General features: G+C 43.7%; 1 protein-coding gene across 3 annotated transcripts in view; it reads left to right on the top strand.

Annotated features, from left to right (window-relative positions):
- Positions 1–24310, top strand: part of UNC79 (unc-79 homolog, NALCN channel complex subunit) — a 162292-nt gene that overhangs the window by 117561 nt on the left and 20421 nt on the right. For all 3 annotated transcript variants that reach the window (XM_053665979.1, XM_053665978.1, XM_053665980.1), the window contains 8 exons: positions 41–181; positions 2983–3021; positions 8187–8299; positions 8387–8472; positions 9308–9481; positions 12788–12856; positions 15788–15898; positions 19925–20029. In XM_053665979.1, the coding sequence (XP_053521954.1) occupies positions 41–181; positions 2983–3021; positions 8187–8299; positions 8387–8472; positions 9308–9481; positions 12788–12856; positions 15788–15898; positions 19925–20029 (838 nt within the window). The remainder of the gene's footprint in view (positions 1–40; positions 182–2982; positions 3022–8186; positions 8300–8386; positions 8473–9307; positions 9482–12787; positions 12857–15787; positions 15899–19924; positions 20030–24310) is intronic.

Raw genomic sequence — 24310 nt, 5'->3', positions numbered from 1 at the left:
GTTGGCTTTCATGAAAAGCGTTCCTCTGCTTTCTTTGCAGGTGCCATGACTGTGGGGCCATTCTTGAAGAATACGATGAGGAAACCCTTGGGCTGGCCATTGTTGTCCTCTCCACGTTCATCCACTTAAGCCCGGACTTGGCGGCCCCGCTGCTGCTGGACATCATGCAGTCCGTGGGAAGGTGAGCCTCAGCTGCTGTTTCGTTTGCTAGGAAGGAGCCTTACTCAATTTATAGATTGAAATAAAAACTACCAGTTTAAAAGGGAAACACTCAGTAACCTTATCGATGCTTGCTATGTGTGAGATCTACTCAAACTGATTCTAAAAACCCACTGGACCAGACTTTTGGTTGAACTGCCCAGCTGTGTAGGGTCATGAGTCTCAATGACACTGGAGGGAAATGCGCTGAGAAAACTCTGTCCTTTGCTGCGCATCGCTCTGCGCGTGAATGTATGTAACGGTGCTCGGAACCGTGTGCAGGTCAGAGTAAAGACTTTATATGGTTTGCATGTTATGATCATTCATCTCTCTCTGCCCATTTTAAGATGGCTCTCCAAGCATTTTGTAATCTTCAGGTGGCTCCCTGCATTGTGCAGTTGAAGTGCTGGAAGATGGGGGTATAGGCAGAGGTGTAGCAGTTCCACAATTCTGACTCAAAAAGGGAGGATGCACACTTTGAGAACAGGGCCTTCAGCCTAAGGGGAGGAAGATTAAACTTAGCTGCTTCGAAAGTTTTCATGTTAAGAAACTTCCATTTAGTAGACAAGACCCAGGAAGAAAAGTGAAGTATTTCATGAATATAAGTGGCATTCAAATTCAGTGACCATGAACAGCGTATGGAAGAGGGTTGAATGCATTAAGTTTCCAGTCTGTGTGGGCACAGAGCTTAGGTGCTTTATGGTCTGTGGGCGCTGGCCAAGCTCTGGTACTTTATTTGTGGCGTAGCTGTTGAGGACAGTGATGTGTGGAGTCACTGGGTGGCCATGCCAGATGGGACGTGATGCTGTAACGTGTGGTATGAGGGGTAGGTGCTGTACAAGTTTAGGATGGAAGTGATGTTTCAGGGAAGTTCTCTATGGAGCGGGTCATGGAAAAACAGCATTCCACAAATTCCTGGTATTTGAGGAAAGAGAGTGAATCTTCATGGAGCTAAACCTCAATCTTTTTTTTAAATGAAGAAATGCTAATCGCAAGTTAAAGACAAATAGGAAAGCATTAAAAAACCCTTGACCTTAAAAATACATGACCCCTTTATGACCCCTTTATCTCTCTTCCCCCAATTATTCTGTGGGAACCACAGGAGTATATAGTTAGAGATGGTATAACTGTTCTACTTTACAAACAGCCAATGCAAAACTGAGCGATAAACATGGGGAGATGGAGAGATAAGATGAATTGTTTCACTTAAGCCCTTGATTTTAACCTAATCATTATGATTGTGGTGTAAGTTTTGTACCAACTCTCAACAATGCAGTGCATGGAGAGTTTTTGTTCATGCAGAGTCACAGTTTCTACCATCAGTACTTTTCAGTTTTAATAGTTCATTGTTCTGGATCTACTAGAACAATAATTTGAAGTAGGTTATCTAAGTTGTAATCATTATATAGAGGGGGTTTATTTACATATTTTTGTTTTAACATTAAGAGAGAATAAACTATGTTCAAGCATGGCCAACTGTTAGGATTGAAACACATGTGCTCTGAAGAAAAGCAAAGTAGCAGATACATGTTTACATACACACATGTGTGTATATGCATGTAAGTTTACATATATATGCGAGTGCATGTACGTGTGTGTGTGTATAAATCTCTGCCTCTTTTTGGAAGACTAGCAAGAGACAGGGAGAGAACATTTAAAGCAAGCTTCCAGAATTCTTAACAACCTGAGCCCAATCACCAAACCTGCCAGGAAAACAGATTCAGCCGTCGCCTGATTGAGGGCTTCCTGGCACGCCCCAGCTCCACCTGAGGTCATGTGGATGTGCAAACACTTGGTTTGTTTGTGCCGGGCCCACAGGAACTGTGTTCTAAGAGTAAGGACGTCCCTTTCATGTATCCCCCAAGCCTTTCTACATGATTTTGTATTTTGCTCTCTATTTACACCCCTCTTAAGACTCACCTACTCCTCTTTCTAGGTATAGCCTTCAAGATCACGTTTCCTGTGCCCTTAACTACCGTTGATTTCATTGCCAGTGTTAATCTTTTCCCTGCAGTCTCATTAGCACGAGAGGGCCTGGGCCCATGGCACCCGGGAATGGTGCGTGGCCTTAGTGGTTGCCGGACCCGCTGCTCCTCTGCACACGTGCTCGTGGCTCCCCTCACTCTCTCGTGGTCTCAAGCAAATAAATCTGTAGCCTTCTTTTTATTTGTTTCTTCAGTATCTTGCCGATCAAGGCAGGTTTTTCTAAACCCACCAGTTTAGTATATTCTTTCCTTCTATATCTATAGATTATTTCCATGTGTGCAGAACCATCTAATTATACTTTTCAAAAATTACGTTTCATACGGTATTTTGATTACTTAACACATTTCTTAATATGTCCTCTCGTCCCACAAATAGCTGACAAGTACCCGTGACGTCCCGTGTTACTCTCTCAGAGAGGCCTTTGCAGTCGGCCGTTTGTCTGTGGTTGGGTTTCAGAGGTTGCGTACGCAAAGAAGTGAATGTTGAGTTGAGCTGATGTGGGGATGGATCGGGTCGGACGCTGTTCGGATGCCTGTCTGACCTGCCTGCAGAGGCCATTCTGTAGATGGGCCGGGTAGGAGGAAACCAACCTCACTGCATGCATTTCCGTGGAAATCAGGTCGCGGGAACTAGGTTAAGTTGAACCCTGGAGACTGACCACCATGTGGGCCCTTCTGTCCCTGGTCAGAGGTCTCCCACCTGGCCCTGTAACTCAGAGCCACAGCGGGTCCCACCGCAGGGCTCACGCATGTCGTCATGAAGACCTAGTCATGTGACTCCGTCTGCTTTATTTCCCAGGTTGGCGTCCAGCACTACTTTTTCCAGCCAAGCGGAAAGGTAAGGCCCTACAGTGAGCCCAGATCTCACTTCCTCCTTGTCTCTCCCGCTTGGTTATCCCGTTTCCAAAACACCAGAGTGTACAACATGGAAGCAGTATCATCAGCTTCAGTTGCAGCTCCAGAGAGCACTTGTTCATTTTCTGTTCACACCCTCACTCATCCATGCGTGCATGCATTCAGTCACTCGTTCGTGTTGGTCAGTATTTTTAAGCCCACTCTGTACCGGCATTGTGCCAGTTGCTTAGGTTTCAACCAGGTCATAACTGGCATGATCCCTGCCCTTGTAGGGCTTACAATCTACCTGGGAGACAAAGAGGAATAAAATATTTACACATACTTATAACTGTAGACCGTGCTAAGTGCAATGTGTTCAAAGCGTAGTGAGTCATTTATTTATTCAACAAGTACTTTTGGAGTGACCACTAGGAACTGAGGGTACAGTAGTTAACAAAACAGCCTGTTCTGGCTCTCACAGAACTTAGCTGAGAAGGCAGACAACTGATAATGTAATTCTGCATCATTTAGTGCTAAATGCTATGAAAAATAATCAAGTCAGTCCAGGAGAAAGGGAGCTCCTGGAGGTAGTACTCTAGAGCTAATGGTCAAGGCAGCCTCTCTGAGGAAGTGGCATTGAACAAAACCCGAAAAGGGGAGACGCACCTAGGCAGCGATTTATAGAAAGAATATTCCAGACAGAGAAAGCAGCAAATGCCAAGACCGTAAGTCCGGAAAATACCTAGTGCAGTTGGGGAAGAAGAGTCATGGGGCTGGAGCGCGTGGGTCTGGAAGGAGGGGTAGGGACGGGATGGAAGAGGTGAGGGGAGGCCAGGCCGGGGAGAGCCCGGGAGGCCGTTGTACGCAGTGTGACTTGCACCAAGCGAAGCCGGGAGTGAGGAGGGATGTGACTCCTCTTGTGTTTTGAAAGGACCACTCTGGCTCCTGGGCTGAAAACAGGTCGCGGAGGAAAGCAGGTCAAGAGTAGACGCAGGGGAGCCAGGTTGGAGGCCATTTCGGTGTTGCAGGTGTGAGTCAATAAAGGTTAGGTTTAAGGTAGTGGAAGTAAGGTTATAGTCAGGAAATATTTTGAGAGGAGAAGCAACAAGATTTATTGATAGATTGGATGTCAGGTGAGAGAGAAAGAAAGTAGGGCAGAATGACTTGCAGGTTTTGGTCTGAAAAACTGGGTGGCTGAGTGTGCCATTCACTAAGATGGATGAGCCTGTCTCCATGAGAGCTGAGTGAATATATGATAGGCAGACCCGGCGTGAAGCAGGGGTGAAGGAGAGGAGGGCTTCCCTTAAAGTGTGGTGTTTAAAATAGGATCTGAAAAAAATGAGCTGGGTTTAACTGTGCATGTAGTTATGGGGAGAGCGTGTGCAAAGGTCCTGAGGTGGAAAAGGACGTGGCATGTTGGGGAGACTATGGAAAGGCCAGTGCGGCTGCGGCCTGGTAATGCAGGCCCTTGCTGAGATGGGTTTGTCACACAGGACAGTGCTTGCAAACCACGTGAAATGTTCTGGGCTTTCTTTTAGCAGCAGGGGAAGGCCACTGAAGGATCTTTAAGGAGCGGGGTATATGTGTGTGTGTGTGTGTGTGTGTGTGTGTGTGTGTGTGTGTGTGTGTGTGTGTGTAGCATATAGGAAGGTTACTTTGGCTGTGGTGGGGAGAAAGGACCAGAGGACAGCAGCAGCGGCTGCTGTGTATGACTTCAGACACACCGATCTCTCTGCTTTGGCTGCTCATCTATAAGAGAGGCAGACCAACAGATGACCTCCTTGTGCCTTTGGGCACTGTCGTGAGGTCCGAGTGACAGGGCATCTGTAACGGCGTAACTGCGGCAGGCCCTGCAAATGTAAGATAGTGTGGTTGTCACGCTTCCGTAATGTAAGGTTTTAGGAATGTTTGCTCTTCTTTTTTATGCTCTATTTAGTCATAGAATTACTTGTTTTGTCCTTACTTTTCCCCCTAACATTTTATTATGAAAAATGTTAAACATACTACAAAACTGAGAGAACTTTTTGATGAATGCTCATCTACCCATCACCTAGATTCTACAGTGAGCATTTCACTTTATCACACGGCCAGCCATCAAGCCATCCTTCTGCCCATCCATCAATCCATTTTATTTTTGGATGTATTTCAAAGTAATTTTCAGGCATTAAGATACTTCCCCCTTATATTCTTTTTTTAAATCCTCACCAAGGACATATTTATTGACTTTGAAGAGAAGGAAAGGGAGGGAGAGAGAGGGGAACATCGATGTGAGAGAGAAACATTGGTTGGTTTCCTCTTGTATGCGCCCAGACCAGGGGCTGAACCTGCAACCTAGGCATGTGCCCCTACCAGAAATCGAACCTGTGACCTTTCGGCTTATGGGACTACCCTCCAACCCACTGAGCCACACTGGCCAGGGACCCCCTATATTCTCTAGCAAATTTATTAACTAAATCAAAGTTTAATTTTTGTTTATGTTTTTTCTTCTGATGCAAAATTCATATTAAAAAGTGCACATATCTTATCTGTACATTAGCTGAGTTTTGACAAATGCATACGCCTGCATAACCCAAACACCTGTCCAAATACAGAGTGTCACCATCACCCCAGCAAGTCTCCGTGCTCACAGGGACAGACGCTGTCCTGGTGTTTCCCGCTACGGCACTTCATGTAAACGGAATCACGCTGTACGTGCTCTTCTGCGTCTGACTCCTTTTACTTAGCGTGATGCCTTTCAGTCCTTCCATGTTGTCCCACGTATCCGCAGTTAGTTTCTTTTTCAGGGCTGAGTAGTAGCCCGTAGTTTGTTCATTCATTTTTCTATTGAGGGACATTTGCATTGCTTCCAATTTGGAGCCTTATGAAACTGTTACAGCATTCTTACAAAAGCCTACTTTTGAACAAATGTTTTTATTTCTCTTAGGTGAATGCTTAGGAATGAAATTGTTGGCTTATAAGATAGGTGTATGTTTTAGTTCATGAGATACTACCAGAATTTCCCTTTAAAGTGATTTTGTATTCCCACCAACAGTGTATGGGACTTTGATTGTTCTGCATCCTTGCCAAAAATTGGTGGTCTTGGTCGTTTTAATTTTAGCCATTATAGTTTTAATTCGCATTTCCCTGGTGACTAAATGCTATTGAGTATATTTTCAAGTACTCTTCATAACTCTTTGTAAATCTTTTCAAACTTTTTGCACATTTTTAACTGGGCTCTTGTCTTTTTATTATTGAGTTGCAGGGTTGCTTTATGTATCCTGAATACCAGGCCTTCATTAAATATGTTTTGAGAATATTTTCACTCATTTTGGGGCTTGCCTATTTCTTTTCTTAATAGTGTATTTTAGTAAGAAGTCTTTAATTTAGATGCAGTCTAATGTTTTACAAATTTAAAACAATTTATAATTATTTCTTCCTGTTCTTTGTCTAAGGAATCTTTGCCTACCCTCAAGTCAAGAAGATATTCTCCAAAGTTTTACTTTGGAAGTTTTATGGTTTTAGCATTTATATGATCCATCTCAAATTAAATTCTGTTGGGTGGTGTGAGGTAGGGGTTGCTGTTCCTTCTCATCCATGTAGACATCTAGTTATTTCTTCACCATTAAAAAAACGACTTTCCCTTTACTCATTGGATCACTTTGGTGTCCGTTAAAAATCAGATACCACATTAGGGTCGAGCTATTTCAAGGCTCTCTGTCCCGTTTCACGGGTCTGAGTGCTGAGCCTTAAGCTGGCACCGCACTGTCTCGGCGACAGGAGCCGGTCGGTCAGTTTTGAAGTCAGAGAGTGTGTATCACCTGACTTTCGTCATCTCTTCCAAGAAGATTGGTTTGGATATTCTAGGTTCTTCACATTTCCATATACATTTTAGAGTAAGCTTCTCAATTTGGTGTGAGGCAGGGAAGGCTGCTGAGATCGTATTGAAGCTATAATCAGCGTGGGGCTTACTGACATCATAAAAACACTGAGCCTTTCGGTTCACGAACATAGTACACATTCCCATTTCCGCGTCTTTCCTGTTCCTCTCTGCAATGCTTTGTGGTTGTCACTTGTTAAATTTATTCCCCTAAATTTTGTTTTAATAATTACAGTGTAAATGGAATTTTAAAAATTTAATTTTCCAACTTTTTTGCTGCTGGTATGTGAATATACAATTGATTTTTTTGTATTAACATTGCATTATAATAAGCTAAGTTCACGTAGTTGATTGGTTTTTGAGAATTCAGTCATTCTGACATTCCTGGGGTAAATTCTGTTTGGTCATGGTCCATTACCCTTTTTATTTATAGTTGGATTAAATGTCCATGAGAGCTGTTGGTCTTTTTTTATGTTTGTTTGTTTCCTTCTTGTTTGTTTTATAATGACTTTATCTGATTTTAATTTTAGACCTATGTTTGCCTCATAAAACAAGTTGGGAAGGGCTCCCTAAATATTGAAAGAGTTTGTTAAGTTTGGTGTTATTTCTTCCTGAAGAACATGTTGGACCTACAAGTTCGAACCCACGTTTCAGGGTAGACATGACATAATGAAACAGTGTAGCCAAGAGGGACTTCTACCCAGTTCTCGGTTTGGATTTATATCCCATCTAATGCTTTAATCTGAGGGGCCACTCATCTCTCAGCTCCCTCCTGACACTCAGAGGTGGTACAGAGGATGAAGGGGACACTGCACACATCAAAGTCCCGTCCATTTTACCTAAGTACCAACTCAGAGCCCCGCCCCTCTTCCCCCAAATCCTTCCCTGTGGGAACGAACATTTCCCTCCCTGTGTTTTGCCTCAGGGCCACTCTCTCTTAGCCAGTGACACTTTCTGGGAGCATCTTATTGATCATCCTCATCCTAGTTTTGAGTCCCGACTCTGCCATCCTCTGGACTGGCGGGCTTTGCAGGTCACCTTTTGTCCCTGGGCCTTGGAACCCTCATTCATATATGGGGGTGGCTGGATAGCCTAGGATCACCTGGCATTTCCTGGTTCTCTCTTTCTAAAAACTGATTAACAGGGTTCTGTGTGATTAGAATATTTTATCTCACTGGTGAAAATGACAGTGAGATATTCCGTAAGAGGACTGGTTTAAATGCCTGAACTCTAAGTAAATAAGTAAACCAGCCCCTAAGCTCACGCTGTCTGTCCCACGATTCCTCGTCTTTCTTCTCCCTGCTCCGCCCCAGCATGATGGTTCCGGGCAACGCAGCGGGGGTGGCCAAGCAGTTCCTGCGCTGCATCTTCCATCAGCTGGCCCCCAACGGCATCTTCCCGCAGCTGTTCCAGAGCACCATCAAAGGTAATTCCTCCGTGGGCCGTGCCAAGACCGCAGACGCGGCCGGCTGCTGGAGCCGACCCCTGCTAACCCTGACTGTTCCCTTTCCAGATGGGACTTTTTTGCGGACCTTGGCCACGTCTCTGATGGACTTCAACGAGCTGAGTTCCATTGCTGCCCTCAGTCAGCTCTTGGAGGTGGGTTTGCTGGACACTCGCAGCCCCCGTGGAATCCCTGCTGAGGAAGCAAGCTGTTTGATTTTAAAATGAAATTAAAAAATTTTTATTAAAGATTTGACTATAAATTTAAAATAATTTAAAATTAAAAAATCTGTTTAAAAATTGCCAGCGCCTAGGCAGGTGTCAGATATTGCTGTTTCTGTTTCTATTTATTTAAAGCGTCTGGACATTCTCAACTAAGGGGTGGTTGCCACCCACTGGGCGCTCACCCCCAGGCACTCCCTGCCTTTCGAAGTGTGTGATGGGTAAAGCAGCTTGCCCTGGGTAGTGAGACTCGGATTCAAGTCTCTGTTTCACTTATTCATGTATCACGAGATTCGGATTCAAGTCCTGCCTAATCGATGTATCGCTTATTGTACTGCAGGATGGCATCCATGTCTCACGTCCTCCACTTGCCCTCCCTCCCTGGTAGCTTGGGGTGTTGGCCGAGTGCCATTCGGACTTTGCTGCTGGTCATCCGTCTTAGTGTTGGGCCAGTAGAGTTTCCCGCAAGCATCACTCCTTGTGTCTGTTAAGCGCCTAGCCAGGCCGGTGGTAGATGTTTGAAAGATGTTTTTCTTGCTCACAGTTCACCTTTTGTCACTGAGTCAAAGATCACAATTTCTTCTCCCATTTGTCTGAATGTGTCGGTTGTTCTCTGTACCCCTGCCTGTTGGTGAGGATGACCCTGTATAGTGGGCATACAACACAACTCCTGTCTGAATGTGTGGTTTTATAAAACTGACCTTGACCAAGTAGCTACACAAATGACCGCTCTGTTTTAGCCCTTGATTCCCTCTGCTTTTGTTTTCAGGGTCTCAATAACAAAAAGAATTTACCAGCAGGGGGTGCTATGATACACTGTTTGGAAAACATCGCTACCTTCATGGAAGCTTTGCCCATGGATTCTCCCAGTAGCCTCTGGACCACAATCAGCAACCAGTTTCAGACGTTTTTTGCCAAGCTGCCTTGTGTTTTGCCTCTGAAGGTAAGCTGAGACCAGGATTTCACTGTAAATTGCTTTCTTCTGTTTGTCTTTTTTTTAATTTATTTTTTATTGAGAGAGGGGAAGGGAAGGAGGGGGGGTTTTTTGTCTGGTGACCATCCGCCTTGGGTGACTTGATGCTTCGTAAGGAGCTATACAGTATCTCTGTTAGCCACGGAGTAGAGGATATTGTTCAGGTTGTTCTCTACAAATGTCACAAAATGACATTTGGACTTAGTGATTCCATGTTTCCTGTTTGTTTAAAAAATAGGGGTCAGAAAGACGTTAGATTGTGTTTATCTAAAATTTTTCTCAAATGAGTATTTTTTAAAGAACTTTTAAAAAAGATTTTATTTTTATTTATATTTAGAGAGAGAGGAGGGGAAGGGGAGAAACATTAATGTGTTGTTGCCTCTTGTGTGCCCCCAAGTGGCGACTTGGCCTGCAACCCAGGCATGTGCCCGCGTTCAAGCTACTGAGCTATGGCAGCCAGGGCTCAAATGAATATTTTTAAAGAAATACATAGGTGAATAAATATGTAGTTTTGTCTAAAAGGAGACCAGACATATAATGTAAAGCTTCAGTTTCAGAGAATGATCTAAACGGATGTGACTGCTGTGTGTTTGTGAATAAGGTGCCTGCAAGGCCAGGGGGAGGCCCCTGATGGCTTTACACCCTCCTCTCTGCAGCCTGCCTCCCCCCAAGGACACACACACCCCTTCCTGGCTGCAACTCTGATAGCCTGAGGAATGTTTCCAACATGCACTCATTCAATGTGAAAACGAATCCCGTGCTGTTAAAGCTGAAGAGACCTCTAAAAACCGTCCTCTCCGAGGTCCCCGTGTTGCAGTTGGGGGCTACAGATTCGGGGAGGCGGTGGCAGTGTGGGGATTGGAACTCGAGTCTCCCGACTCCCAGCCCAGGGCCGTTTCCACTGAGGGACTTCTCGAGTCCTTCTGAAGTGCGGGCGAACTGAGGGCATTCCGTCTCTGCAGCAGGGAGAGGGAGCTGGCTGGCAGTGGCCATTGCCGTGTCCATGGGCCTCGTTTGTCCCACAAGCTTTTTGTGCCCTATGCAGATCCCAGGTAGAAGTATGCAGCGTGTTATGAATCATTTGTTAGTCTGACAGGTGCAGTTACATGTTAGCAGCACCGCTTCTAAAACGAGTATCACGTGTATATGAAATGGTTCATAAAGACCGCCCGCCCCTGATTGAGACCTTTACCCAAACTGGCCGATTGGGAACATATGACCCCCACGTAGGTTCTGTAAGGATTATAATTCAGGGACTCGTAGCTTGGCGTGTGCCGCTTTCCTTGAGATGGAAGTGACTGTGAGAAGCAGGAACACCAAGATCTTTACTATCGCTCATCTTCTTTTAAAATTTTATTAAAGAGAGTATTTATTTTTAGAGAGAGGGGAAGGGAAGGAGAAAGTGGGAGAAAAACATCAGTGTGTGGTTGCCTCTCGTGCGCCCCCTACTGGGGAACTGGCCTGCAACCCAGGCACGCACCCTGACTGGGAATTGAACCAGTAACCCTTTGGTTTGCAGACTGGCACTCAGTCCACTGAGCCATGCCAGCCAGTGCTGTCTCTCACATCTTTTGATTCTCGTCCATTCACAAGTATGGAGTAGTGGAATAAGTCCAAGCGAGAGGTTTAGTACTTTGAAATCACATATGTACATGGCTACTATACATAAACACATGGGAAGTCAAGGGTATGCACTTGGCCACATGGAACTTCCCTAGCATCCGAGAGCCATTTAGGGTCACTTGTTCCTTAAGAGAAGTTGGGGGGAAGGGCAGGCAGGCAAATTCAAATGCCTATTGGCTGATGCTATAGTCAAAATATTAAACTTGAAGACTGACCAGTTGGAAGTATTGCCAGCTGCAAACAACTGGTAAACCTAATTTGTGACATCCAGCCCTGCCCACAGGAGCCCTCACTGCCCACAGGAGCGGAGTGAGGTAAGATGATGAGGAGACTGGAGACCCTGGCCAACTGGAAAGCGCTTCCCACAGGGTCGGCCATTCGTTATGTGGGGGTGCAGGTCTCGTGCTGATGATCTTCCCGCATCTTCCAAAATGCTATTTCCTGATCTTTAAAATGCCATAGGGACCCTCTGGGCTGCCAGTTTTCAGCCCCAGGCTCAAAGTAATGCATACGTCACGTCAGCTCTGATGGGTATTGAGGAAATTAAATTGACCAGTGGTTCCCTTAGGGAACCACTTGCCAAGTACTTTCAGAATGCGTGTGAAAATTTCTCCTGCTAGGTCAGACTGGGCACTGCCTCTGGTCATCTGCTGCTTCGTTTTTAATCTCTGGGGGAAATATTAAGCCATTGAAAAACCTTCTGTAGTTTGTTCTCGTCAGTTTAGAGAAGTGGATTACAAACTTCGGTATGCGCCCATGTCCCTGGAGGACTTGCTAAAAACAAAACAAAACAAAACAGATATCTGGGCCTTATCCTGAGAGTTTCTGATTCAGTGGGGGTGTGGCCTGAGGATTTTCATTCTTGTAAGTTTCTGGGTCATAGAGGGGCTGCTTGTCCAGGGGTTATCCCTGGAGAAGCGTTGGCCTCCTTCGTACTATCTTAAAGAAGTTACTATGGTACCCAGCTGCAGAAATTTAACTGTAGCCTGCTACTGTGATATATTTACAATGTTAAATGATATTATTGTTTATTCTTGCTGTAACATTTTCCCCAGTCCCAGTAAACTCGATTTAAAAAGTACATTGTGATGTGGAATCTTGCCAAATACAAATCTAATAAATTTGTGTGATATGATTTTCTCTTGTGGAAATTTTACTGCTTTTCCCCAGGTTTTTGTCATGTCTTTTAGTAGCAGAGAAAGGGCAGACAAAACTGGTTTTTATTTGAATTAATAAGCCTCATGGTTTTAAATCACTCTTTTTTTTTTCCAACATGGCCTTTTCCAAATCAGTGTTACCTCTTTAGAGTTGGGCATGTGCCTACCTATCCGTATGTCCATTCAACTATCCATCCAGCCATCCATCCATCTGTCCAATTCTTCATCCAACTCTGTCTGATTTAATTTTAGGGCTGTATCTTTGACAAATAGTTTAAGAACTATGTTTAATTATTTAATTGTTCAAGATGGTTTAATACATTTCTTTAAAGCCTGAGAATGACTTTTTTCAGCATGAATATATGTTACGGAAAACTATAAGGAAGCAGCTGTATCTCAGATTTCATTTCCCAAAGTGAGTGCTCATAGGAAATATATGAAGCAAAGATACAATAAGAAGGGTGCTGACTTCTATTTTTTTCATATTTGTTCACAGTGTTCTTTAGATTCCAGTTTGAGGATTATGATTTGCCTCTTGAAGATACCCTCTACCAATGCCACAAGGGTATGTATGTTTCAGGCAGACATAACCAGTTGGTATCCCGTTATTTTTTAACTTAAAAAGAAAGGCGTGTAGCAGTATTGAAGAAATGGTTATTGCATCCTGAACGCTTCACGTTCAATCTCCACGAAAGCGTCTAATGTGAAGAGCTCTAATAGATCACAATGTCATTATGCTATAATTGGTCCTCTTAGTTCTGGGCCAAGTTCACCAGTCTGTCCTCCATACTGCAAACTGAATGATGACCCTTCTAAACACAGATCTCATTGCATTAATTCCTTGCTTTAAAAATCTGTGATAAGTTCTCGTTTCTTTGAGGACAATGTCCAAAATTCCTTTGTGTGGCGCACAAGAAGGCACCCCGATAACTTTCCAGTTTACCCTTCGGCCCCCTACCCATCCTCCACGCCTCCTGGGAGCCTTCAGATCCCCATCATCATCAAAACAACCCCCACTGTTTTTGAGCACTTACCATTCAGCAGGCATTGTGCTAACTGCTTGACATTTATAATCTTATTTCATTTCATACTGCCTTGCCTTTGCTAAGGTCATTTCCTTTACCTGAAATGCTTAATACTCTTGTCAGTGAGGTGAACTTCTCATTCTTCAAAATAAGACTGAATTTCAATTTTTAAAATGCTGATATTCTCTGTAGCAACTTCCTCGTCTGTCAGATGCCATAATACTTGATGGAGCTCTCTGAATTAGCACTCACACGGTATCAAAGTCTCCCAGTGAGAACGAGCTGCGTGAGGTCCAGCGTCGTGCCTCGCTCACCTTTGTGGTCCTGGCTTCATTTCTGGTCTGCGTTATAGGAAATGGTACCACAGTTTGTACTGCAATGGCTTGTAACTACTAGTTAATATACCAAGAAGGCACAGTTTCCATCACTTTTTACCTTGAATGTGCTTTCAGAGACTCATGGTTTATGTTGGAAAGTTGCAAAGAGATCATTTGGTCTAAATCTGTGCATTTACAGATAAGGAAAGAGGCTCAGAGAGATGGCATGTCTTGGCCAAGGTTTTGTAGCTGGTTAGTGGGAGACTTGAGACTTGCACCTACGTCCTCTGATTCCAAGCTCCTTGGTTTTTCTGTTGTATCGTGTTGCCCCATCACCATGCTGTTCCGCTAGATAAAAGGTCAAGTTTCTATGTAGGTTTGAATTCAGGTTTCTTTTTCTCTTGACAAGTAAGGATGCATTTTATGTCAACAGAGCCACATTGCTGTCCCCATTCATTCACAGGGCAACAGCATTTATACAGAGTGAAGGATGCTGGATCAGCAGTACTATTTCAAAGAGTTCATCTAAGGTTTTGTTTTTTTTTTTTTTTAATGTGGAAAGTACTACATGAGTTTATGTGGGGAATACAGAAAAATGAAAGATATAATTTCTGTCCTCAGGGGGAACTAACATGTAATGATTCATTTATTCTATCAATAAGGAAAAAGGATCTTGAAATGCGTATAACCATTGAATCTGTCATTTATTTTCCGGGAACGTATTATGAAAATGCAAATATTATGCAAAGACCTATTTATTGGAATGTTATAATAAAATATGACTTTTGTGGCCATTAAAATGGAGGATAATGAAGAATCCCATAGCACTGGAAATTACTTTTGTTATATTAACAAAATGTAGGGTTGTCTATGTGTAAGATTTCACCTTATGAACTGTGTACAGGGAAGAAGGGAAATATAACAAAACGTTATCGCTAAGTGGTAGGATCAAGGATGACTTCTGTTTCCTTGTCTGCACTGCCTACAGCCCCGCGTGTGTGAACACCATGTACTGCTTCTACCATCCAGGCAGTTAGGACTATAGAGGTTGAGAAGTAGCGGAGATAACGACATGGAAGTCTCGCAGCCTAATTAAAATGATCCTGTCTTCCCTACAGAGCAATTCTGCCTCTGGAAATTGCTCTGGAATAAGGTTTTCAATTCCATTCAGTAGCTGTGTAGGCATTAAGCAAGTTACTTGCCTACTATCATCTTGGGTAGAACGGGAACACTGAAGCTTCAGTGTTATGATGCAGATCGTATCTCATGGTGGTGGAGGGCTAACTGTTGCCAAGTGGCTTGTGTACATTATCTCCTTTAACTCTTACAACAACCCAGTGAGCTGGAGGCCATTACCATCCTCATGTTACAGAGGAAAGAACCAAGTCCAGAGAGGTTACGTCACCCATTCAAGGTCACAGAGAGCTGGAGCTTAAAAACGTGTGTGAGAACTCTAGAACTTGTATCGTTAATTACTGTAACATACTATCCCCTCAGGTTTGTTACAAGAAATTTGAATAAGATAAACTACATAAAAGTGTCTACCTCTGCTTGATACTTAGTATGTGCTCAATAAATGTTTCTAAATGGCTTCAGAAAGTATATGGACTAAAACTGACCCTCTGTGTATGAATTCAGATGGGGAAACCAAAAATGACAGTGCCTTTCTGAGGATGGACATTGGCAGGAAGCTGGATCAAGACGAGTTTGATCCCAGTTCGGAGTGCTTTGGCGCTCACGTGCAAGGGGTGGTTTGTGCTTTAATTTAACTGAGACTACAGACTTCCAAAGGGGCTGGGTTTGACAGACCCTGAGACGTCTAGACGTTCTAAGAAACAGAGTGGGAGATTGGATGCAGACCTCACAGTCTTGATTGCTGGGGGTGGACGTGAGGGCAGGATTTGCGTTAGGTGGGTTTGGAAATGATGCATCTGGGAAAATGAATGTCTTCTTTTAGTGATAACATGGTTAAATCATGATCTTCAATCCATTGAAGACCATGGCCTTGTTAGACCCATAAGGTTGCTACAGTAGCCACCTGGCAACGGATTTGAATTGAAAAGAATGATCCTATGAAAGTATTGTTAAGACTTTAACACTTTTTGAAAGGAAAGAATCAGCCATTGATTGTACTTGGCCTCAATCTCATTGCAGAGTCTGTTGGAACCATTTTCGAAACTGCTCAGCTTTGTAATTCAGAATGCGGTCTTCACATTGGCCTACCTGGTGGAGGTGTGTGGCTTGTGTTACCGGGCTTTCACCAAGGTAAGTCTGCACGTGGCGGTAAGATCCCTCTTAGGTTCATCGCTTCAGTGCACTTTTCAAGTGAGTAATTCTACTAAGGTCTAATAAATATCATTGGAAAGAAACAATTTAGATATGTACATAAGATAAATACGCAAATTTGGAGGATCGAAGGGCCCGTGGTTTTCATAGAGAAGAGGTATTTTGAATGAAATGAGATCATTATCTAAATGACCTCTGAATGTCCTTCTCAAGTTCACCCACGATGAGTGGGCAAGCCGTCCCTACATAGTATTTTTATCCCCAAAGTAGAAAAATACTGGGTTGTCATTTGCGAAAGCCTGTGGAGAGCACCTTAATTCTCATCATTTGTCTGTCTCCCCAGTCCTGGGTTCTTGGCCTCTGAGATTGTAATCTCATTTTTTGACATCTTGCCTTCATAATGCTTTCTCTATTGCATTATCTTTAGTATCCCCTGCCCCACCTCTGAGGGATGGAAAACTACTGCTAGCCCGGTGCACATCGCAGCCTCGTGGGAGCTGGTAGATGCTAATGGAAAAGCAGGAGGCCCTCTGTCCTTACGAACAATGTGCAGATCTTCCTTTTTCAGTTTCCAAGTTTTCCAAGTTCATTTTCAATGGGAGTCTCTGTGTCTGTTGTTCTCTTGAGTATTCACAATATTCCGTTAGTCACGTTGTTCACTTCTGTAGGACCTTTATTTTCCTCAGAATAATCTAATTTTGTATCAAGGCTTTTATTCTGTTTAAAACACTCTTGTCTCCTTTCTTTGCACCTCATGTTCGTTCTGCCATGTTAAGTGTCCCCGATAACCTCCTCTTTAGTCCTTCTGATTATAAACTATTACTCTGCTGGAACGATATGTTTTCCAGCTACCAAAATAATCAGCATTTTTCCTTTTTCCAAATTCTTCCCAAAAAAGGACTTTTGTCTTGTTTTCACTTAAAAAAAAATCAGTCTGTAAGACATAGCACCGGATGGAACGAAAAGATGCTCTGTACTTAGAATTCATCTTCTTTCTGTTTGATTTGTTTAAATTGATGCATTTTGCTAGAGGAAAAACCATAATGAGTGTGTATTTTCCATGTTGTCCATGATAGGTACTGATTACAGGGCACTTTCAGCCACTCTGAATTCAAGATGTCCTTGGCCTTGACTATTCATTAATACATTATATCTCCTCACCATGTGTCCTAACTTCAGGGGCCTGTCACTTGGTGTTGTCATCTGCCCTTTCTCACTTCTTCAACCTGAACTGAGTGTTTCTACAGAAAGCTTCAGTTAGGGTGTTCCCACCTACCTCCTAGATTATGAGACACTCTAAGAGAGGGTTAAAGTGCAGTATGTAACCAAGCCTTCTCCCTACCTAATCTAAAGAAAAGGCTTGGAAAGGTAAGGACTTGAAGACTTCTCTTTATGCCAGCTTGGCATCCTAGAAAACTTGAAAACTATCCCATTGAAACATTCAACATGCTGGATGAAATCAACATGATTTTAAAAGTGGAGCTAATTTTATTAAAATGAAAAGAGACAGAAATGAAGAGGGAATTGAGAACTAGAGTGGTAAGCATAAAAGTGGCCATTGTAGAAATCTTGGGGTGGGTGGGGAGTTGCTCATCTTGGTAACTCAGTGGCTTGAGTTTGAAAGCCCACACAGAGAAAGGAGATGAGGTTTTGGGAGTATTTCAGGCCAGGAGTTGGAGCAGAGCTGACCCCAGCAGAAAGTCAGAACCCTTGAGAGGCTGTATACATTTGGTAAAAGGGTAATTGGGGAAGAATATATTCTTGGGTGGAGGTGACAGAGAAAGGGATCTGAGTGTGGGAACTGGGAACGATTTATAGTCTCCCTTGGGAACTAGTAAATGTATATCCATCTTTGAACATGTTTAGAGTTTGATTTATAATGCCTGCATGCGAACTAAAACGTCAAGTAACATTGGTGCTGAGCAAGCAATAGTATCAGAGTGTCTGGCAGAAATAAACTTGAAGTCCATTCTCAGACCTCTCTGGAGGGATATGCCTTTGACCTAGGCCCAACTAGGGTCTAGGACTTCCATAATTAAAATCCTGATGAACATGAGCTCACAATCTGACATTATAAATCATGTGAAGAAATAATCCACCATGAGCTAGTTTAGTTTAATCAACAAGCAGCAAGATTATTCCCCCTAGAGATTTCCAATATTAGAACTGTGTGATAGAGACTATAAAAACATACTTTAAATGATAAGCATAAGACGGAAAGATTAAAAGCATGAGAAGAGAGCTAGGCACTTTAAAAAACCAGATAGATTTGAACAAAGTAGAAATTCTAGAAATGAAATAGTAACAGAGACAGCTTGATGGACAGGTTAAAGAGCAAATTAGACATAGCTGAAGGGGGGATTGGTGAAATGGAAAAAAGAACTGGAGAAATTACATAGTGTGCAGCCAAGAGAGATGAAGAGATGAAGACTCTAAAAAGAAGATCTAACCTGTATCAAGAGAGTGTTTTAGAGGGGGAAATAAGCTTTTTATCAATTCTAGAATTGATGAAAATCAGTAATGCCTTGATTCGGGAAGCACAGTGAGCACCAAAAGTATTATAAATAAACTCAAGTTTGACCTGCTCATGTCACAGTCTACATGAGTAAGGTACAACCTGCCAGACCAGCCAAGAAAAAAATGTGTAAAAAAAGATGAAAAGATGCTCCATAGACTTCTTAACAGCACAGTGGAAGCCAGAAAAAATGGGAAAGAAAAGACAGTGGATACAAACCCACAGGGGTCTCTCCAGGTACTTGATTATGGTCAAGAATGGATACAGGGGGCTTCTGAGACATTTACAGTATGCTGTTGTTTGCTCTGGGTGCTGATGACCTGAGGGTTCAATCTCTACTAATGCATTTATCTTTACAGTTATGTTTTATGTGCTTTTCTGCATGTGTGTTACAGTTGACTATAAAAATGGCTTACAGAATTGAAAGCAGTCTAGAGTTCCATTAATAGGAGGACAGGTTGATGAATTTAGGTATGTCCATACATAACATATTGAGTATTAATAATATGTTTAATTGAAAGAAATAGACCTACATGTATCAATAGGGGCTAATACAAAAATATAATGTAGTGAAAACTTACAAGTTGCAGAAAGATATGCACAGTATGATGCCATTATAGAAGGTTTAAAATGTACAATATACATATAATATTATACACTATAAGAGGAAGTTAAAAACATGCAAAAGTAATATCACACATTATAGTGGAGACAAGTTGTGCATTGTATGATACATTATAATAGTGTTTTATAATTAAATATTATATTAGAAATTTTACACATATGGAAAAATAATATTATATATTTTGTGTATAATACATGTGTAGTGAAAGCATTAAAAAGCATACATGAAATAATAGGCACCATTCAAAATAGTGGCTACTTCGAGGGAGAAAGAATAGGTAGCTTCAGCTGTTTCTTTGGTATCTGATTTATAATTAAAAAATGTAAAATCAAAGCAAAATGTTACAATTTGACAAGGGCATGTGTAGCACCTAATATCTTTGTTAGGTATTTTTGTTAGCATCTCTTTGTTTTTATAGATGCTTAAAATTGCCCATTTAAAAAGTAAGTTCCTTAGGGAGGGTAGCAGATCCTTGAAGCTGTCGTACATGTTTCTCTCTAAATGATTTTCTATTGAAAAAAATACTTTTAGATTTGTTTAATTTCTGCAGTTCTGGGAACCTATATCATTCCCTGGGAATAACGGCCAAATCCTGTGGTTTCAGTATTTAAGAGCTAGCCTATCTTTTTCTTATCCATCAAATTATGTGGTCTCAGTGCTTCAATAAACTCATCACACACACACACAAATGCCTTTTTAATTTTTCCTGTTAGTTTTAATTTATTTATGAAGAACAGTACACTGTGCATTTTTTAAATACTGCTTTTTGCTTCTGATCTGTGCATCATTTAGAAGCCCCTGTAACATGGATGTATTCTAACTGAGATTTTAGAGACGCTCACCTTCTTCTGTTTGCTTTATTCAGGAGCGGGATAAGCTGTACTTGTCCCGTAGTGTCATTCTAGAACTGCTGCAAGCCCTGAAGCTGAAATCTCCATTGCCAGATACAAACCTCCTTCTGCTTGTCCAGGTAGGCTTGTGCCTCCTTTGTAATACTTTCAGGAGACCCAGTTATGTTTGGGAAAATTCAGGAAGGTGTGGGGCATATGCATGAGTCAAATATTTCTGTGCCTGCTCTGTGCCGGGCAATATGGTGGGCACTTTAGAAGTTCCCCTCACTTTGTCCTTACAGCCACAGGAGGCATTGGCTCTGTATTGTGGATGAGGAACCTGGGGTTCGGAGCCGTTCAGCGGCTCGCCCACCCGAGGTCACACAGCTGGCACAAGCAGAGTCTGCATCTGAGCACAGGGTCTGTTCACGGCGGAGCACGGCCTGGCCAGCCTTTCCTGTCACGTGCCCGGATCACCGTAACAGCCCTGAGCTTTGGTGCTGCCTTCCCCTCTCTCTACACCAATCCAGGCTTCTGGCTGCCTAGAGGAATTTTGCTAAAACTCTGCTTTTTATCAAATCACACTGTGCCTTGTAAACCTACAGTGACTTTGCCGTGCCTGAACTACTGAGATCTTTCATTCTCTGGCCACATTTGACTGTTCAGTGGTACTTCCCATGACAGATGCTTACTGACCCCTGTTTCGGGCTAGTTTCTGGGAATGCAGGGAGGTAACAGACATGGGCCCCATCTCGACAATGTGCTAAATAAGCATCATGTAGCATGTAAAGTACCAGGGCAGAGGGACTGGTGAGCCAGCCTGGGAGATGGAGGCAGGAAGGGGTTGGGGAAGCAGGTGATGAAGCCACAGCCCCTTCTCTCTGGGATTTATTATCTGGTAGGTGAAGCTGACATGTAAACAAAAACTCCCACCACAGAGTGATGGGTGCGGTGGCAGAGGGGTGCTGATCAGGGAGGGGGCAGAGAAAAGGGACTGTGGACCTTGGAGGGTGCACGGAGACTGAGGTGTTTACTCAGGAGAAGAGGAGGAAGGAGACCTGTCATTTACCATTTCATGTCCACTCCCTGGTCCCCTTCTTTCACTACTATCCACTGTATGACTACTCCTTAGGGTCAGAATTGAGTATTCCTCAGAGCTTTGAGGTTTCATAAAAAGTTGGTGTACTTTCAATGAAGAATGAGTTTCTGATGTCTTTGAAGAGCTTTTGGAGCACATTGAAGCTTTTGGAGAGCAGTGAGCACTAGAAAATGACAGTATTTGATGTCGGGCATGATGCAGTCAGAATGAGGTGGCTTCTGCTGTTCCAAGTCAGTGAACAGCCCGAGGGGAAGGTGGAAGCAAAGCGCACGGCCTGGACATGACTGTTCCAAGGTCAGGCAGACTTTGAAGCCCTGCCAGTGGGTTGCCTGGGGCCAGCCCCTCCTACGCACACGTCAGCAGCTATGCCGCTTTCGAGTACGAGCAACTTTGACACAAGTGAGCATAAAGATGAATGGGACCCACACCGATCCGGAGGGGAGGGCAGGTGAACTGGGCTTAGTGAAACAGCCCAGGGCAGATTCAAGGCCAGCAGGATGACAGTGTGTAGAAGCCACTGGCTTCTGGTAGTGTTTTGGTTGGTGACCTGCCACCTGAAAACAGCCTAGGTTTTAGGCTCTGAAGGTGCTTTCCCATGGGCACCGGGGAGCATTCCATCAATTGCCCCCGTCTCAAGCAGAGCAGATCTACAAGGCTGAATCCTCTTGGGGTCGGGCCCCCGACGCTGTGACTGTGACTGGGGGCGGGGGCGCTGGTTTGCTATGAAATTCGTTTGTCAACCATAATAAGCACTTGTCATGAAAGAGCAAAACAACACTGACAGCTTCAATCGCCCGGTGCTTAAGGAAACCACGAAAACAGTGATTACTGCATCACAGCCTGGCAAGCGAATAACAAAAACAAATCAACTTTAGGGGAAAAAAAGGCAAAAAGTTGATTCTTCCGAATGTGGTTTTTAGATTCTTGTATACCGTGTTACTGGATTCCATTTTCATCTTTTTAAAACCAATGGGTATATGTTATTGAATCATTGAGCTAAAAAGTCAAGTTATAAGTTACGTAGGCCGGAGAGGCATTGTGAAGACATTCTGAGATCGTGCCTGTGAAAAACACCTTTAGGAATGTTTCCACCTCCAACGAAATATGTAAAGCTTCGTGCTACTTCGAAGTGATGTATCTTGGTTCTACAAACTTTTAGCATAAATAATTTTCATCACTGAGGGGAGTGAAAAGGAGGCATACTTAAAAGTTCCAGTATCTGCCCTGTGGTTTCTGGCTAAGTGATGGAGAGGAGTCCTCTGTGGAGCCATGCACGGGAGGAAGGACCTCGTCCCTTCATGAACAGTACGTCCCTCTGTAGGGGTTTGTCCTTGACCGCTTGGGAACAGTTCCCTGGAGGACAGCGCCATGTGTAACCTGCTCTCTGGCAGCTTCTCTTGGGCAAGAGAACCTAACCTGGAGTCCGAAGGAGCTGTTCCCCTTACTGATGGGGCGGGTCAGGCTGTGGCACCCTCAGTATGAACAGATGTGTCTGAGACAGGCAGTGACTTCCTTATGGATCCCATGTGAGGGCTGTTGTGTGGCTTCGTTTAACCCGGAAACTGAAAAGAAAGCCCCATTTGGAAGGAGAAGCCCCCCTGGTGAGCCACCACGAAGGACAGCTGGCCCCATTAGTGAGAAGAGAGTCAGTTTCTCACACTTGGATTTACCCGTTGATCTTTCACCCCCCAGGAAAGCACGAGGGTATTTTGTCTGCCTCCTGAACTAATAATTTAGTAGATAGATAAGTTCTCTGAGAACTTAGTTCACAGAGAGGGAGCTGTTTCGTTCTTCTCATAGATAGGCTGTGCCCTTGTTGTTTACCAGATGCTCTGCTGGTGAGAGTCCCCTTAAGGAACAGTGAAACCCCTGCCCAAGGAATGTGGGGTCATTCCAAGGCAGTGAATTAAAGAACCAGTCTGTTCTTTAATTCCCAGGATTTCTTCCTGGGGGCCGGGTCGTGGGAGGCCTCCCAGCCTGCGAGGGTGGGCTGTCCAGCCTCGACTCCTGTTGCGTTTACTCAGGTATGAAGGCAGGCAGCCTTCAGTGTTCAAGTGGACATTTCTAAAAGACAAAGATGCATGGAGGCCGTGAAGAATCTGCAGAATAGAAACAATGCAGGCATTCTTCAGAACCTACACTGCAGACGAGCAGGGCCTGGTTCTTCTGCGCTGTGGACCGAGCTCTGCCTCGTATCAGTGCAGATCTGTCGACATTGTTGCTTTCGCTCACGACCTTTTCCCTTCTGCTGGTCTGCTGTAGCTACTTGCTGTAGCTACTTGCTGTAGCGAGATGTTCTTATAAGTGTTCTCAAGGTGGATTACAGCAGAGTTTTCATAAGAGGGTGACAACCCATTAACAGCCACTGTAAAGGCCCCATAAGCTCAAATCCAAAAGAACGCCCTCAGCTCCTATTATGTGTCAGGAGTAGGTAGACATCCCGCTAATTTGCATGTGGCACTCCCGCTGTGTGGGATATACCTGCATATTCAAGTGTGAGAAATCATGTGGGTGAAAGGTCTTCTTTTAAAGATAGGCTGGTTGTGGGCTGGAGGACAAAGAGCCGGCAGGCAGGGGGACTGCGATTGTTTTTACCTTCACAGTCACCGTTGGCGTGGGGTTATGAAAATCAGTTGAGTTACTAACAATCGGACCCCTCTTTGGGATGAGAGGTGGGGATACTATTTTGAGCCTCATTTTGATCATGAATAATGGGTATTATTCTTCTGTATTCTTTCGTGTCTGTGAGGGAGGGCCTGTTTCTCTCTGAAAGTAGGGAATTCTTGTGTGGCAGTCACCCTGCCCCTCCTGATTGTAGTTATGTCTTTCTCTTTTGAGCAGTTCTGGAAAGTCTAATGGAGTCTTTTGGTTTCCAGTCAGCAGCCATATAAAATGAAGACAGAAGAGCTGACTTAGTTGTCCATATTATATTAAAATGCACTGGATTACAGTGCATTGATAACAAATAAACAGTAGGTGGTTTTAGGCTTATGCACTTTTAGACCCTTCAGGACCCCAGACTCTCTGCAGCACCTCCATAACGGTTAGGGTGATGTTTGATTAACTTTGATTTCTAAGGGCTATCACAGATCAAACATGTGAGTTTGGCCTCGTATCTTGGCACGACATGGCTGACAACCTACTTGCTTTGTGTTTCTCTTTGCACTTGGCCGCAGATGCCGGGTTAGAGAGGCTTGTGCTGATGGGAGACAGAGATGTTCAACATTGTGCTTCTTCACAAATCTTATCCTGCCCTCAAGGGCGCAGCCCGGCCGTGTTGGCTTCAGGGTGAGGGCGTTAGCCCACCTCGGAGCACTCCCCC

Source organism: Artibeus jamaicensis, unplaced genomic scaffold (genome assembly GCF_021234435.1).
Source record: "Artibeus jamaicensis isolate MK-2021 breed Jamaican fruit bat unplaced genomic scaffold, CSHL_Jam_final contig_444, whole genome shotgun sequence".
Taxonomy (NCBI): Eukaryota; Metazoa; Chordata; class Mammalia; order Chiroptera; family Phyllostomidae; genus Artibeus; species Artibeus jamaicensis.
Note: the sequence above shows the minus strand (reverse complement) of the source record. Positions and strands in the feature narration are given on the sequence as shown.